We start from the raw sequence: 18,388 nt of genomic DNA, 5'->3' as shown, positions 1-18,388 counted from the left end.
TCTTCTCTGATTTGTGCTATTGAAATGGAAGTCTTTACAATCATTTTGTTTTCCGTTCCTGGGTAATTTTGAAGTGAACTTTTCTTATAGAGAAGAATACAAATTCATTGTTCAACAGTCGGAGAGGCCTAGTTCTATTAGTTGTATCGCGTAACTCATAATGTTTGTACGTGGACAGCTGTGAGGTGATAGCAGTTTTGCATATTTAGTATGAAGTCTTTCCTTATTTGTCAATGAATTGATGCCTTCGAGTCCCATCTTTAAAGAATACACTTTTGGGTCTCCCTTTCAACTTTTGTTCAACTCTTAGATTCAGGTTTTAAGACTTCCTTGTATTTCACAAGTGAAAGGAAGTAGATATTTGATATTTTAAGCCAAAAATTCAAGTATCGATTTGATGAGAAAAAGTGAATGAAGACTGGCAACTGCTGACTACATGCAACTTGAGTGTTGAAATGATGTAGTGTCTGTAAGTTGTAGTCCTACATACTCACATCCATGCTAGTAGTTTATAGTAAACCTGGTTGTCAAGGGAGGTTTTCAGTGGTAGTTGAGGAAGTCTGGTCTGGTCTGATCACAGTCAATCAAATCTTTCCTGTACTTGCAAAATGTGGCATTGCCAGTATTGTACATGTGTGTTCAATTTCTGTGTACCGTATATCATTCTCAAAACCTGTCTTCAGTCTAAAATATCCTTATCATCTCAAACATTGGTCATCTGTGCAGTTTGAGGAGATACAAATACTGAGTAAAAATAATCTCTTCGAACATCAAACACAAAATCAGCTGTTCTTGGGAAATTGTCGCCAAGGCAACAGATCCCAGCCTGTGACTGGATGTACTTGGATACAGTGTGTCCTGTAGTTAATTAATAACACTATGTTGATGAAGATGTATGAACAGCAATGTCCTGCTTTCAGTGAAGTGCTGGTGTATATAATTATGCCCTCTATCCCCATAGGGCGCAAGAGCTGTAATTGTGAAGGTAGCTATTAAAGAGGACTGTGTTTTGTAATCAGGACTATCGCAATGCAGTGGAAAACATTGTACAAAAACAAACAAGCAAAAGGAATTTCCTTCTGCTGTACAGAGGACATGGAATTTGCTAGTAATCGGGGTTTAACAAAATCTGTCAAATGGCAGGTAACAGCGCTGTTCATCTTTTCTGTGCATATGACTTCCAAGAGCTGCTGCCCTATGTTTTGCTGTCTGGACTGCTGTAATGGAGCTCTGCTTATATAGTACATTTATGTTCAACCATTTGCATGTTTCTAGAATTTTCACCATTAGGTGACTTGAAATACTTTAAAATGTGCTTCCAAGATGCATCGGTAAGAGAACTAATGACAGGTAATAGATGTTTTCATTTATTTTTCCTTTTTTGTTTTTGTTTTGAACTTTCCATGAGAGCAACCCGTCGGAACATGGGGTAGAAAAGCAGTGACTCTATATGCAGATGTAAAAATAACCAGAAGTCTCGGCACTGCGTTTGCCAGATATGACTGTATAAAGCCAATATGCAAACTTGTGACAGATGTACTCGTCTTTAGTGGTGTACATCTGACAAATTATGTGTAGTGTGTGTACATAGCCCATACTGTTTCCTGGTTGGAAAGCTGCTCTGAGGTCTTGTTGGTCCCGTTCTGCTCTCATGCCGTGTGACGAGCATTTACGTAACCAAAATGAAATGAGTCGCATCTTGGGGAGATTTATGCAGTTGTTTGCGTCAAGAGCACAACACAAGTTGAGCCTGAACTGCCGTTGCACTGTAATAAGAGATAAGTGTGTCAGCAGTTGATCGGCTTTTTGAAGCATTGAATTTTAAATGTGATCACACGATTTCAACATCAGATGCAGGCACGCAATTGCTCATATCTGTTCAATTGACAGGTCTTCATATCTCTCTGGTCTGTATTGCGGCACTTACTACCTTTTATGCAGCGGGGTAATCATATCTCCTCTTCTTCTTTTTTTTTTTAATGAAGACAAAGTGCTTGCTTTTGGGATGCAGTGGGTTTTGCTGGGGCTATGTGGTAATGTATGGAGAAATTTAGGAAATGATGCCAATTGAGTAATGTTAACCACTTGCATCTACTTGCAAACAGAACACTTAACACCTAAGTGTTTACTGTTATAATTTCTAGCTCATCAATTCAGAGATTTTGTGAGGCAGATCCTCCTCTTATGAAATTTTTGGAAAAACACTGAAGTTTGACTTCTCTTCTTTTGGAAAACCATGAAAAAGAAAATAAAACCATGCAGTTATATTAATTTTGTTAAACAGAGTTTGAGTTAACTTAAAACCACCCAGTAGACAAAAATTGTTATTGAAGAGAAATGTCTTTTTGAAGAAACTCAGAGATGGAATGTAGCTATTTGCTATTTTGCAGTTGAAAGAAGTTGGTTAACACAGAATTTTTTTTTTCAAACTTCCCCCAAATGCATATGCAATGTGGTTTCCATGCCTTAATTGCTGCAAAATGAAGCATACTGCTGTTTATTCAATTGAAAAAGAAAACAATAATACAGTATATTGCATCTACTGTTCTAATCCATTCAGATGAAGATGTAATAACAGTTGAAAGAGAATTGACTGTGGCATAATTATTTTACACATGCAAATTACACTTTTCTAGTCCTCAAATCTGAAACACACAATATGTTACTTTTTTGTGTCTTACACAGTGCTTTAGTAATTTGGATCCTTCATTCTCCCATGAATTATGCAGTATGACAATGATTGTAATATCTTTTGATTTCCATAATACAGAGACAGCATAGTGACACAATTTTGATTAATAATTCATGACCATGTCTAATGATAGACTCTTGATTTTGACTCAAATCAGTCCCCGTCAACACAACATTTATGTACGATGTCCATAGCATTTTAACCCATTTAGGATGAGCTGATTTTGCCGTAATATGAATCTCCTATAGACACCTGCCCGAGTAAACTTGGGACTAGTCTTTAACGGGTTATCATGGTCTGGAGAAGGAGTCTCTGACAATTTGTCTCCTCCATTCTTCTTTTCTTTCTTTTTTTTTTTTAGTAATGGGGAAACAGTGCACGTAGAAATGAGACCGTCGTCACGGTGTTACCTTCCTGTATATCTGCAGCTTCATGATAACCTAAGGAAGATGTGGAGGCAAGCAATATTATGAGAGCTTGTGCTGATTAACTTACTTCACTTTTGTTTGTATCTTTTTCAATTACTCTGTGCATTTCTTTGTTTATGAAATCGTATATTGTATGATATCAAAAATTGATTATTGTCTTTGTACAGTAGATATGGAGAGGAAAAAAAAAAGAATAAAGGAGGGAAACGGCATGTCTTACCCAATAAAACTGATCATCACCCCTTCCGCTGCATTGTGCATTTGTGAGTAATGTGTGAAGCCTTATATAGGGCTGTCAACCTCGAGTGAAAGTTTGGAGTGAGACACTGTGAGGGAGCGAGCGACCACACCCAAGGGATCGAAGCGATGGTGGTAGGGAGGGGAGTTGGGGAAGGTGTGAAAGGAGAGTGTCTCCCCCTCCCCCCTTCCCCTGCAGGGAGCTTGACAATTTTACATTTTAAATGGTGCACTCAGGTGCATACCCATCAATAAAGATTTTAAGACATGCATAGAGAGAGCATGCCTGTGGATAAATCTTGAAAGTTTAGGTTCAGGCATATTGAACTTTTGGATTATCAGGGATTTGGGGGACATTTCTGTCTGTTGCATTATTTTCTGTCGGGGGGGGGGGGGGGGGGTTCAGCGTGAGAATTCTTTCATCGGAGTGAGAATTAAAATTTGGTGAATTGTGCATTTCTATTGCTGGTTGCGTAAGAGTTGGCAGCCATGCTTACACCATGCCACAAAGGGGCAACTGGTAAAACGCTGACGGTGTGGGTATTCACTCTGTTGAGCAGAAGTGAGTACAGTGTATATTGTGTGTCTGTGATCTTGTACACTGTATTGACCCTTCCTTCAATTCCTTGGGTAATTTTCAATGGAGGAACCCGAACCCTAACCCATCCACTCCTCGTCATCAAAGTGGCATTTCTAAATTGTAGTAGATTATTGTATGTAGTCTACTGGACAGAAACATTAGATACCTCTGGCTGAATGCATACAGTCTGCAAAAATCAGGAAAAAAATATAAAACTTTACCATACTGAGATAAAAATAGTTCCCTAAACCTTTGCTGCCAACTTAAGAATTGGTTAGAAATACATGTAATTGCCTCATCTGTCTCTTCAACAACAACAACAACAAAATATTCTGTAGAATACATGTGTATAAATATAAAAATATTCTGTAGAATACATGTGTGTGTGTGTGTGCACTTACCCATGGTGGAAAACACACAGATAACCAAGGACGTCCTCGGTTCGCAGACCATTCCAAACGGTCTGCCTTTGCATGTAGGGGTATATGTTTGTAGGTCTTTAATAAACATTATTGTAATAAGTCCTCGGTTGTATGGTAATATACGAATGAGTCCTCGGTTGACAAGAGTCCTATACTTACACACAGGTCCTTGGTTATGTGGTGAAATTCTTGTGGGTAAAACAGGTCTTCGGTTTCCACCATAAACGTGTATGCATGTGTGTTTGTGGGATCAAGCAGGTGAGGAAAATAGTTTCATCCTCCCTAGTGGGGTGGACAGTAAAATGCGCAAATCAAATCCTTTACAACTGATACAAGGTTATTGTACTTAAAGTAATGAAACAGCCCACTCAAAACACACACACGCAAACACACACACAAACACAAGAAAAACCGTGGTCACTGGGCACAAACTGATTTTTGTCACATTGACCCAAGTTCTTGACTCCTTTAGCTGCTCACAAGAGACCAAGTGCTTACATCATGACTGCAGTCCATTATGACTAGACAGTCACAACTCACATGATCGCACAAAACAGCAAACCAAGCTCACTTGTGCCCTCGAATTGACAACAAATAGATGGGGCTGACATGTTCCACACAATATCATTATTCCCTCCAGATTTCACTTTATACAAAATTACATTGTAAACAATTGTACTAAGCTCTGTACATCAAACCTTTGTAGGTTCAAATCTTCCGCCTGTCTGCCACAAACACATAAAGACAATATATCAATGTCGCCTGCCCACCAGAAGGGCCCTAGCTTGAAATTTAGACCCAAAATAGAATTTCGGTTTGTGACATAATTCAACAGTTTGAAAGCTTTATATGATGTAACCATCATCGATTTGTGATTCTTCAAGTGCGCAAGCCTCGGGGTCCTTCCACAAGGCAGGTAACAAATAATGCAGACATCTTCCAGATATTTAAAGGTTGCAACATCCATCCACTGCACTCATAACATCTTAGTCCAAAAGTTTCAGCCCGTTTCTCAGATGTTCACGGAGGACAGACTTTTTCAGCTGTATGTGCCCCAATGGGACATGTTGAAGCTTTCTCATTAGCATCTCTACTCCCTCACAATGTCTAAATTCCACTTTTCAGGGTATGTCTCCCTCTCTCTCTCCCTCTCCATTTGCCCCTCCTTCCCACCCACTCCCCCATCTGTAATAGATGCTGAGGAGAGTCTCACGCAAATAACCTCTGGACAATTATCCCAGACCCTTCCCCTGACCTTAACCCTTACCCTAGACCTAAACCTAATCCTCACCATACCCCATTAAGTCTAACGCTAAATCTAACCCTAATCTTTACTCTATCCTTGTCACTAACCAGTATTTAGCCGAGGGGGGAGGGGCATTGCCCCGATACATCTGAGGAACATATTGGCTGGAAAGTGCCAATGTTTGCAATGAGACAAGGGTGAGGGTATTACAACGTAGTACAATGTAATACAAGTACATGTACTCAACTGTTCAAGTAGCTTGTAGAAAATGTCTGTACACTATGGCCCGAATTCACGAAGGTGGTACAAATGAAACCATGGAGCGCCAAGTGTCGCACGGAATATTTCGCTACGAAATTGGTCATTTCGTCGACAAAATGACCGCTTCGTTAACGAAATTATCATTTCGTGGACGAAATGTTCATTTAGTTACAAAATGTTGTTATTTCGTTACAAAATAATCATTTCATCGACGAAATGACTGATTTCGTAACGAAATATTCCATGCGACACCTGGCGCTCCATGGTTTTTGTCCGTGGTTTAAACCATGGTTTCATTTGTACCACCTTCGTGAATTCGGGCCAAAGGGTTTCTGGCAGTCAATGGCTGTAATGAGTTAACTTGGACATTGTTTCAATGCATCTGCAAGTCTATCAAGATTCAACGAGTGCACTACTACCAGAAAAGCAAGCTAAGAAATACACAAATCACCAAGACTAACAAATCCTAACAAATTATACAAATGATAAATATGGCATTTCGATTCTTCAGCAGAGACCACTGCCATACAATACGGGGAAAGATCACATATCTTAATGCTTGTTTTCATCCCTTGATGGCCAGGAGATACATACACCCTACATTCAAAGGAAAAGTTAGCCATTTGCAAGAGATTTCACACACAAATTTGTTCAAAATTCAGTGAGCTTGCCTCAGCCAGTCCTCTTCATCCACTCATCACCTCACATATGTTACAAATTGGCACCAGGCACCCTACAAACAAAAACAGAAACATAAACATGGGAGAGATCAGTGCCTTGAAAGTGTGTCTTTGTCTTTTATTGTATTTCCTTTTCCTTTCCAGACTGATGACACACATCACAACACTTCACAATGAAAAGTATGAAACATTTAAAACCAAATGTACTGCTGACGCCCACCCAAGTGTATATAAGGTAGTACGACAAGAAATATCTGAACACAATTTCAAACTTAACTACACATATTCTTTAAGAATTGCGCTGCTACAGAATACACTTGGATTTAAGATAAGTACTTCATAGTTTCACTTGGCATAAAAAAAAAAATTGGTAACACTGGGAAGGAAATGCCAAAATTCTAACAAGCACAACCTTTTTTAAGTGTGATTAGAAATGCAAAGGGCATGTAATATTTGTATAAAAGCCTTGCATATTAGTCATGTGTCTTACAACAGAGGGATAAATAATTATATTTCTTTATTTTAAGTACTAATTACCAGACCTGTTAATCATGTTGGACTGGCATGATCTACATATCAGTATCCAGAAGGCCCCGAGAAAACTACATTGTATGAGGGAGATGCCGGTGCGTAGGCAATCGTAATTCTTACATTAGCGAGGCATCCATACTTTCTTTGTCGGAATGTGAAAAGATGGTTGATTTTTCACTGAGCCTTCCACAGAATACAGGAGACTTGGCAGCCCTGCACTATGCATACATCAAGGTGCTCCTAATATTCGTGTCGCCTCCAAAACTACAAGCCTAAGATAGCATAAACTCCCTACATGACGACAGAGTCAACATTTTGATGCCTTGTGAATATGACATAATCATCCTCTGCTGCCTTACATTGATTCACCAGATTTTGGAGCTCCAGCTATTCTAGCAAAAAATCGAAAAGACCCATAGGTAACCTGCACATTCAGTTCAATATGGTTTTAAATAAAATGTAACAAATAGAAGGAAATAGGATAATCAACTGAATAAATCTTGTGTACATCATTCACATCATTTTATGACTTGGGATGATGCACATACGTATGTCTTTCATTACAGATCTGGGTCTTACCCCAAGCCTACCATATTGCATTCTTTTCTTCTTCTATTTTCAATTTGGGAATAAATATTTGCAAAAGGAGGGGATGGGGAGAAATCACATAAAACTTGTTTGAAATTGTTTTCTTCATTGCAAATGAATGAGATACTTATCGGTTTAGACTCAAGTGAGTAAAGTAAGAATGGCATTTAGTACATGATTAATTCATCGTCAAAAATATTATTACTGGGATACAACTAAATTTTACATATTAATTGGCATTCTAACACTCCACTCCAATGACGGGCATTCAGCCAACTTTGTCAATTTACCAAGTATCATCTCAATCTATCTGTCCTTGGTACTGTATCATCATCTGATATCAAGACTGGTACCTATTTCATGATAGAATTACAAAATGGACAGGCCACACAGTGTGAACAGAAATTTCACTTTGTATCTTTGCATGCCTAGTACCAGTCACATACAAGAGCTCCGGCCATTATCCCTTCCTCTGATTTAAAAAAACAAAAAAAAATTATACCTGAATTATGATGTCATTGTCAATGCGAGTTTGAATAAAGCATATCTTTCCTCATGGATTCCCTTATTCGAGAGATTAACAATGGGCAAGAAAGTAATCACTGATTCTTCCAGTTTTGTCATTTCAAATTACAATTGTAATTACCATGACTGCATACTTGGGCAGATTGCCACATGTGACATGATACATTGTATATTTTCAAAAAGGGACAGATTTTCCCCACCCCCTGTCACGACGTTTGCTTTGTCTGATCAAAAAATAGTGTGGCTGAAGACACCAAAAGAGCTGACAATTTCCTAGCCCCCGAACCTACTCAGTGCCGGGGGGCCAGGACAGTAGCTTGCCACCAATGACATGAATGTGGATGTGGTAGACGGACTGGCAGCCATGCTTGCCATCATTCACTACCAGGCGGTAGCCGTCAGAGAGACCTTCTTGCTCTGCCACCTTCTTTGCAGTGTACATCATCTCACCGAGTAACTGGAATTCAAGAATTACAAGGACGATAATTATGTAACAATCACAATACAAATAATGTACAAACAAGCTGTCTGTGTGAACAGTACAAACAATACATCAAAATTTTGTATAAAACTCTACCTCACATTATCCTTTCGTTTTTTTTTTTTAATGAAATGAAAATGAAAAATAACGGAAATGTTACTGATTTTTCATCAACTCAGACATTTAAATTTTGTTGTATATGAAAATGGACTTCCAAATAATGTAAGATATTTCCAGTGATGAGAAATGTATCAGAGCATAAACATTGCCTTTCTTTTACCCTAACTCATGGATTATTCTCATATTCTTCTTTTTGCTGAAAATCTAAACCTACCACCATTCACAGTGAATTGAGGAAGTGCATTGCTAGAGATCGATCCATGAGTTTTAGAGAAATAATATTCATGTTCAGATGAGGAATGCTAATGCAAGCAGATGACTTTGAATAAAATCATACTGAATGTTGACAGATGTGGCATGAATATACATCATATGTATATTAATGTAATCTATTTACTTTGTCTTTAGAGTGATAGCCCCTTTTCAGAGCTCCTACTGAAGTACTCATATACAGAAAAAAAAAAAAGAATCTCAGGCAACTGATGGGTATTTGTCATTATATTTATATCTCTCCTGTGATGGTACACTTGTAGCAGCATCTTGTAGGAAGGCAGATTACATTAACACTGCAGCATCCAATCACGCTGAAAATATCAAAGTCAAGTTTCTTTGAAAACAGGGCCCCACACCCACCTGAACATGCTCCTTCTCAACTGCTGAGATCCCAGTGATTGGTACCTTAGGGATGACAAGAAAATGTGTTGGAGCTACGGGGCTGATGTCACGGAAGGCAAGTGTCTGTTAAAAAGAAAAGGAGCCATGATATTTACAGTAACTGAAAGTGTACATTTTTGCATGATAACTCAACTGTGCTAGGCAAATTTTGATGAACTTCATTTGTCCATCAATCAGTGAAAGAAAGTACATTCTACATCTCTGTATTTTTGATATCTCAGAAAGTTATCATGCAAACTTATTGAAAATTTCCACACTTCAAAACATGCAACATCTATGGAATATTGCAGAAGCATGCATAGTGTTTAACTTATTGACCAGTAACCACTATGTGTGTTAACCCTAAAAGGGCCGGGGGGGGGGGGGGGCGGAATCCGCCCCCCCCTCGACGTTTCGCGCTATAATTCTGTAACGCGAGAAGGCCTCATCGCGAGGCTTCTTGACTTTCTTTGTTCAAGTCTCGCGCAACTTTTGAGACCAAATTTGCAACGTCCGCGCATACTTTTGCGAAGCCACGCCCATTTTTGTAACGGAATGTCGCCCCAAAACGGGCACAATTTTGTGATTTTGTGTACATTTCCTATGGAAAACAGTGCTCTGTCATGAAAGGCATAAAAACCTGATTATTTTTACAATTAATCACTTTCATTGATTAATTTTGTGCTAATTATGGTAGAAAAGTGGTCAGTGACAATTTCCAATGAAAAAACAAAGAAAAAACAAAAGTTGAAAAACAAAGAAATACATAAGAAATTCTGAAAACAATAGAATACATAAGAATTGAAATGAGTTTTGGAAGTTTTTGTGATGTACAATTGTTGAATATGCTAAAACAGATTTACAGATCAAAAATTAGACTCTCAGTGCTTTTAATTAAGCTAAAATATCACCTTGAGCTTAATTTGCATAATTAATTAATTAAAATTAGAAATTGATTGTTTCAAAAAATCTTATAACACAATCTTGTAGATTATGACGCGGGTCTCACGCATGCAAAATTTCATCGCGATCGCACCACCGATGGCCGAGATCTCAGGGGGGGGGGCGGAATCCGCCCCCCCCGGTCTGAGCATAGCCAAAAAAGCCCGGCCCCTTTAGGGTTAAGGATATAAGAAATGTCTCAGTTCTCATTCAGTGTGACGTTTACACATCCAGCACACTTGAATTTTGGTGGGATAAGTTATAAGCTGATTGATAATAAAAGATACTTATAACAAACACTTTAATAGTTGAAAACAAACAGCCAAAGTCCAACACAATTCTGTACAATTATAATGTTTAGCACACATGACTCCATCAGTGGGTATCAAAGGTAACATTTCAAACTTGAAATTTATTTAGACTGTAGCTTGGTTTTGGAGTAGCTGGAACAAGTTAATTTGGTACCCCACCCCCAAATAACTGTAAGCCTTCAGGAGCCCCCCCCCCCCTACATTTGTACATTGTAACCCTAGGATCCCAGGCCTCATTTTTTATTCAAACTTTTCCCCCTAAGTAATAATAGTAAGAAATACAGTGTATATTGTTATACAGTTGGAAATGTCAATGTTGTCAGCAATAATATAGACCATCTACCTGTAGTAAAATAGATCTAAAGCAAGACATCCATGATTCAATCATAATGCTCTCAAAAATTTGACTGCCCGCTACATGTATGTAGAAGCCTATGCTTTTGCGCATGGTAAAATTTTGGCATGGGAGGTTGAACCTTGGTTTTTTGTTTTTGGGGTTTTTTTTAAGGTTTTTATATACTATTTAAAATGATACAGGTTTATAGGTCTATGTCTAATGCATGCCGCCCATAATTTGACCACAACGCCGTCCAGAATTTGACCACCTACTGCATGTAGAAAACTATGCTTTTGGGCATGGTCGAACCTTGGCACAGCAGGTCGAACTTTGGTGTGGGTGCTGTATACATAAATTCAACATTTTATTTGTGTGGGGTACAATAGCTAGGTGGTCTCTACACAAAATACTGAGTGGGCAACCACAGTCCAGTTCACCCCGTCCCTCCCCTCACTCCCCCCCCCCCCAAAAAAAAAAGAAAAAAAGAAAGAAAAACAACAACAACAACAACAACAACCCAAACCCCAAAATGACAAAAATCACCAATGAATGGACATGATCATGATGAGAACAAGAACTGAAATACAGGTGTGCATTATAAACTATAAATTACTGCACTCTTCATCGTAGTTCATGGCAATGGGCACTAAGAAGTTCTAATGCACTTTTGTGCCTGGCAATGCTTGATATCAATTGATATTAATTAGGAGATGTTCAACGGCCATTTCATTAGCAAGCGAGCACACTTTATCAGTCACACATGACTGACAGTAACACTTGACTAACACTAACATACAGTGGAATCCCATTATAACAAGATCGTCAGTTCCAGGTGATTTTTCTAGTTACACTGTATATCCAGACTCTTGTTATACTTATCCCAACACGTGGGAAAAGTACATGCTCTTGTAAAATTGGGTCAAATGCATCATACTTTCAGTATCACATGTATATAACGATGTCATGTTGATGAACAGAATAAAAACAGAAAGTATGTGAAAACTGCAAAAGCATTCTTGCAAAATTTTTTTTTATATTACAGATTACCAAAAAAAAAAAAGATTGGATATTCTTGAAGCTTGTCGAATGTTTTAGATTTGACAATGAATAAAGTACTTATCATGTCGTAGATTTGACCTTTTTTCGTCATACACATGTTAACTGATCTTCACATAGTTAAGAGAAAGTTTAAGGAAAATTAACAAAACTAATGGAACGCCAGGTCACTATCAGCACTGCATTCAGCGCAACTCGTGTAGACGACAGCTGTGACTTCAAATTTCGTATCAGTTACATTTCATTCTTTGACAAATTACAATGTGGTATTAATAGTCCTACTTATTTAATGATCATGGTGAAAATTTACATCACAATTTATACTACCATCATTTATTTCCTTCAAGGAAACCATGCCCATAATCCAATTTTTCTCTTGCTAATATTGCTGATAAATACAGTGCGATGCTCAAAACACGTGCTTGACCCAGAAGGCTTTACTGCTGGAGCATCATGTGCTTCCAGCTTGTTGTGATGCATAATGTTGAAAGCGTGATTTGCCTGAATGTTTACATGAAGAGGAGATTGAAGGATGCTGTTTACAAAAAATGGTACCGACTGTTGTTGATCGTGAAATCGACTGAGAATGAGGTACTATTTACTAGACTGGATACAGCTATACAGTTGAGTTAACTTAAATTCAGGCATACGACCTCATCGTATTTTAATTTTGAAATGAAATTCAACTTCTCTCATTACTCTACTACTACTATAATGTTACACTTCTAACGTTAGTGCTCTAAACAAACTTGAGCTCATTTGAGCTTGAGCGGCTAATCAGTGCAGCATGTGCAGTGGCAGTGCAGTGCAGTGGCGAAACACAAATTTTGTAAATTGTACTTCGACACCAATGCAATGGTCACTCAGAGTTTGATAACAGTTGCAATCAAACTCGTAAGCAGTTGTCATTGTTGCAAACAGTTTTTCTTATCGCATTTAAGAAACCTACAATTCGCTACATTTGTAAACATTTTTTTTTTTTGAAAGGTTTGACTTTGAAAGGCGACACATCAAACAAACAGTGACAGATACTATTGTAGCAACTCACAGATCTATGCATGGGACTGAACAATAAGGTGTCATTAACGCACATCGTATTCACCACGACTCTTCCAGGATTAAGGAATTAACTTACATTATCATCTTCATAGATAATGTCAGCAGGAATTTCTTTTCGTATAATTTTCCCGAAGATCGTATCCTCGCCGGGTTTGGCTGTTTGTGCTTTTGCCTGTTCGTCCGACATGATTTTGTCGCAATATACCAGGGAGGTGAGAGGCTGAATATACACGCACACGCACACACGAAGCGAATGAACGATCCGACGCGATTGCGATCCGATTTCGTCTGTGATGAGGTGGCGTACAGTAGAAAAAACGACGTGATTTGATGCATTTATGCAGAGACTCCAACTCTCCCGCTTTCGACGGGAGATCTCCCGCCGAAAGCCCATTTTTGCAAAATCCCCCGTTCTCCTGCTTGAGATTTAATTTCTCCCGCCCTGGCTCTGTGTCTCCCACTTGAAATAATTTCTTACTTAGTGTCATCGTATGTTTAAAAATAAGCCATATAGACTGCACGAGAGAGCATCTAGAACCTAGAGTCGTGAATAAAGTTGGAGTCTCCCGTTTGCAAGGGGTTTCAGGCGGGAGAATCTCCCGATCAGAAGGTGCTTGGGGTTGGAGTCTCTGTTTATGTGTAGGTCTGTTATATCACAAAAACATCCTACCATATAAAATTTTCGCAATAAAGCCTAAAATATAAGGAGATATCACTATTTTTCTTAATAAACCATAACTGTAGACGGTTTAGTCTAGAAACACTTTTAATGTCTTTTATTATAACTATTGTTCATATTTTGTGTATTTATTAAACAATACTTAACATCGATAATACGGATTCAAATTTTTACAGTGGTTGTTTCTAACCCTAACTCACATTTTAGAACTATTTTAAAGCACTAATGCTGGGTTTTTGTTTCATCTGCAAATGGGAAATAAATACCTTAATAAAGGTCCAGTTTACCTTTGGGAGCAGTGATTTTAAAAATTTTCAAGATATCACATTTGATGCATATGTGTTGGTCTGTTGTATCACAAAAACATCCTACCATATAAAATTTTCGCAATAAAGCCTAAAACATAAGGAGATATCACTATTTTTCTTAATAAACCTTAACTGTAGACGGTTTAGTCTGGAAACATTTTTATTATAACTATTGTTCATGTTTTGTGTATTTAACAATTTCATGAAGCATTTTGTCCGACAAATTTGTCGGACAAATTTGCTCTCAGCTAGTCAGATGCAAGGATTTCAGTAGCTTTCAACAGTTTGTCAGAAAAATATCCGACCAAAATGCTTCATGAAATGCCCCCTGATCCACAAGAATCGAATCTGCTCAGTAGGCCCCTTCAGGGAAGTCGAGACGTGATAGTTTGAGTGCATGCCATAACAAAGGGAGTTCAGGTAGTAATAATTACAACTGAAATTGCTTCAAAAGGATGAATAATTCCATTGGCAATTTCAAAATTTAATGTACATGGCCTAATGTAATATATCCGTAGCAACAACAAAACAGTGCCATCTCCCGAGGCCATCTCCCCAAGAACTGATGTCTCCGTTGCTGCGGGGATGGCCAGAAACTTTGATTGAATTGGCCAACGATTGTTGGTCAGTTGTTGTATGGAATAGGCCTACAACATTGTAGATGAGGCCCAATAATACGGCAACAGAGACATACCGGAAACCGTACTGCCTACAAAGCCACTCTTTATGCACTTTTATTACAATTTTTTTAGACTGTAAAACACTATAAGGTCTAAATAGGCCTACCTAAATATAAAGTAATTTTGACACATATGTTTATGTTAGTGTTATGTATAGATTATCATAAATGCGCGAATGTAAAAATGCATGAACAAAAAACGCAAATTTCGAAAAGCAATATTATTTCTAAGACCCTAGTCATCTCTGTCTCATAATTTTTAGGTGATTTTCGTTATGTTCCGAAGGCTCGTTAAACAGAGATAAGGTTCGTTATTCCGAGGATGTTCATAATACGAAAATGAAACAGGGTTCGTTATTACAGTACAAACATATTTGTGACATGTTTATTCCGAAGTGTCGTCATTCCATAGGTTCCGTCATCCTAAAATGAAAAGGTTCGTTATTCCGAAGGTTTGTCTATACGAACACGGACGGAGGTTCGTTAATCTGAAAATGAAAAGATGGTGCGTACATACTAAACAAACCCTCGGAATCCAGACGAGCCTTTCATATTTCTCATTTGAATTAACGAAACTTTCGAATAACAAACCTCATATCTTTTCCGGATTAACAAACCTTCGGAATAAGTTGAACTTTCGGAAAAACGAATCTTCGGAATAACGAACTTTCGGAACAACGAACTGTACCACGTTTAGCATAATATACAAACCTGTTTTGGTAACACTGTCGATTGCCCGACTTTCTATCGACCACAATAGAATGGAAATGCAGGGCAATTTATGGGTAACACAAAGTACTTCATATAGGTGTGTTTATCAAATTAGCAAATTAGCCACTGATGTTACGTTAAATTTATGGTGCCGCAATGGTTCATCACAATGACCATCTAACCTGTCTATACAATGATTTCTTGTCTATACCGACTTCAATTCGTGTTTTCCTTGAGAGGGGGTTGGGACCCACCATTCCCCACCCCTCCCCCCCAACTCTTTAACAGGTAGGGCTCGCCTAACAAAATTGATTTTTTTTTTTTAAATTTATTATTTTTTTTAAGTTAAAAGAAATTTTCTCCCTTTGGTCATACGCAGCACGGTTGAGGGCTGGTAATTGCCCCATCCGCGAAATGTTCACACCACTCCCCCCTTTTTTCTTTATAGACGCGGATATCATATTTTCAGAAAATTTGATCGGCAATTAAAAAAAATACGCAACAATCAGAGAATTTATTCTTTTTTTTTTCATTAGAATAGATAACGAATTCCATCAAAAGTGTACACTAGATCCCAGAATTTCAAGTCTGATTAAGGCGCAGCAGACATCCCCCTCCCACGCCCAGTCCTCCGTCTGCTTGGTCGAATTACACATCTGAGAATTTCGTTTGTTTTTGCTTCAAATAATTTGAATGAATAACCTTGCAACCTATCGTCTTTTTTCACTCAAAATTTTCTAATATTCCATCCAAAGTGTGCACCAGACGGTTGAATTTCAATTCTATAACAAAGCTAATGCTCCCTCGTCTGGGAAGGGGATTCCCGCACACCCTCCCTCTGCTGCGCGTATAAGATGGTGGATGTTCGGGATGATAATAACCCAGAGGTAATCTCATCTTCTAAATTCCTGTACACTCATACAAATCGATATGATGATGATTAAAAAAAAAATAAAAGCCGATTTGTTTGCATGTTTTAATTTAATTTTTGTAATAAAATCTAACAAATATAAGGAAACAGGATAACCAACTAAATAAATCTTGTGCATATCATTCATGTCATTCATATCATTTTTCCCTCTGGAGGGGTACTTTATTCATTCATTTGCAAACATTATTTTGTTATCAATAATTTCAATCAATTCATAACACAATTAATTTTTAATGAATACATTCACAAAGAGAACAATAAAGTACTTTGCTGTTTTTCAGTTTTCGATTTTTCTTTTCAAAACAATTAGTATTCCAATCTAAATCAGTGTTTGATCAAATCTTTCTTACCAAAATATTAATACAGCTGTAACTTTTCTTTTACAGGTACATGACTATTGCAAAATTGCTTCGATTTTGTTACGGGTAGTTCTTCATTATTCTTTGTTACATACGAATTATTATCACAATTTGGAAGAACGTTTTCATGACTATATTCACTTCTGCTATAAGTTTCATCCACAACTTTTGAGTTGCCTTTTCAAGTTTAAAAAACTTAAGATCCACTAACAAATCGTCTAAATAGAGAACACGACAAAATAGACAAATACATCAAATTGAACATGTAAATGAAACGTACACAAACCCCCTCTTTCGATGGGATTTATTGAAGTAGATCTCCTCACCTTTTCTCGCTTAGAATTCCAAAGAAAACTGTAAACCATTTCATTCATTGTGTAATGATTTTTTTCCTGGAAGGGTAACCACAAAGGAAACATAAACAACAATAGTGAAATTATCAATGATGTGATAATTACTTTTCCATATAATGTTAGATTTCTAATTTTGCAAAAACTTGAAAATGAATTTCACCTCTCCTAATTTTGAAAACCAGTTGAATTGTTCAGACTCTGCTCTTTGTTAGAATTATGTCCAAGTATTTTACAAGGTCACTATTCCAATTCATATCAGTTACACTGTACTCTTGAATTGTCATTGCTACTGCTTTTGCATCACATTTAGAGTTGGTTCAGCAATCTGCCGAAATGTTTGACTTTTCTAAATGCGCCTTTATGACATGGCGGACTCTATTGAATTGCTTCCCCCCCCCCCCAAAAAAAAAGAAAAAAAAAAGAGATAAGTGTCATTAGTCGTGCCATTTTACATCCTCTCTGCTGGCCTCATTTGCTAGAAAAAAAAGTAATACTCTTCATGTGAATGTTCCGCTTTACTAATCTTAAAGACCGTATACACTTCAGCTATATACAATTTTAAGTTTATAGATAACAATGTAGAAAAGAGGCAGCCCTGTCATATTCCCCGTTTCATTTCAAACTTGTCTGATACCCATCCATTCTCTCCTTGAGTATACGTATTTCTTGATTCGTAACATAAAATTATTTTCTGTTTCTTTTGATACAGTACATTTCTTCTTCTTTTTTTTTGTGCAAATCTTTTTCAAATTGAAGAAAGCGTTATTACTATTCCACTCCATTATTCAGACAATTTGTCAATTTACCGCATATTATAGGTCTATCTCAACGGACAAGTCCTTGACATGATGAATATTTAATTTAATACATCTTTGAAATGATTGTTACTGGGAGCAACAAGTCAATTTTACATAATCATCTTTCGGCATTATCACCATTATTACTCCAAAGCATATCTATGGCATTTAGCCACCTTTGTCAATTTACCGCGCATTATAGATCTCAACCTATATGAAATTGAAATGAAATGCATGAAATTATTGTACAGTAAGGCAGAACCTCAAAAAAGCAAAGCTTGTGGTGAGCTGCCTTACAAAAATACATTACATCACAAACACAAGCACAAAAAACAAACAAACAAACAACGAAAACATGATAATAGTTCCCATGACAACACTGAAATATCGCTATATAGCGAACACTGTGCTTGCTATAATG

General features: G+C 37.5%; 1 protein-coding gene across 1 annotated transcript; it reads right to left on the bottom strand.

The window, feature by feature from the left end:
• Positions 1–6,146: 6,146 nt before the first annotated feature.
• On the bottom strand, positions 6,147–13,377 carry LOC140237864 (uncharacterized). The gene is made up of 4 exons (XM_072317795.1): positions 13,227–13,377; positions 9,425–9,529; positions 8,481–8,647; positions 6,147–6,599 (listed from the first exon to the last, which is right to left on the bottom strand). The coding sequence occupies exons 1-4, from the start codon at positions 13,335–13,337 to the stop codon at positions 6,578–6,580; spliced, it is 405 nt and encodes a 134-aa protein (XP_072173896.1). The 5' UTR covers positions 13,338–13,377; the 3' UTR covers positions 6,147–6,577.
• Between the last annotated feature and the right edge of the window lie 5,011 nt (positions 13,378–18,388).

The sequence above is a fragment of the Diadema setosum genome, chromosome 14 (genome assembly GCF_964275005.1).
Source record: "Diadema setosum chromosome 14, eeDiaSeto1, whole genome shotgun sequence".
NCBI classification, from domain to species: Eukaryota; Metazoa; Echinodermata; class Echinoidea; order Diadematoida; family Diadematidae; genus Diadema; species Diadema setosum.
The sequence above is the reverse complement of the archived record's forward strand: the minus strand, read 5'-3'. Positions and strand labels throughout refer to the sequence as shown.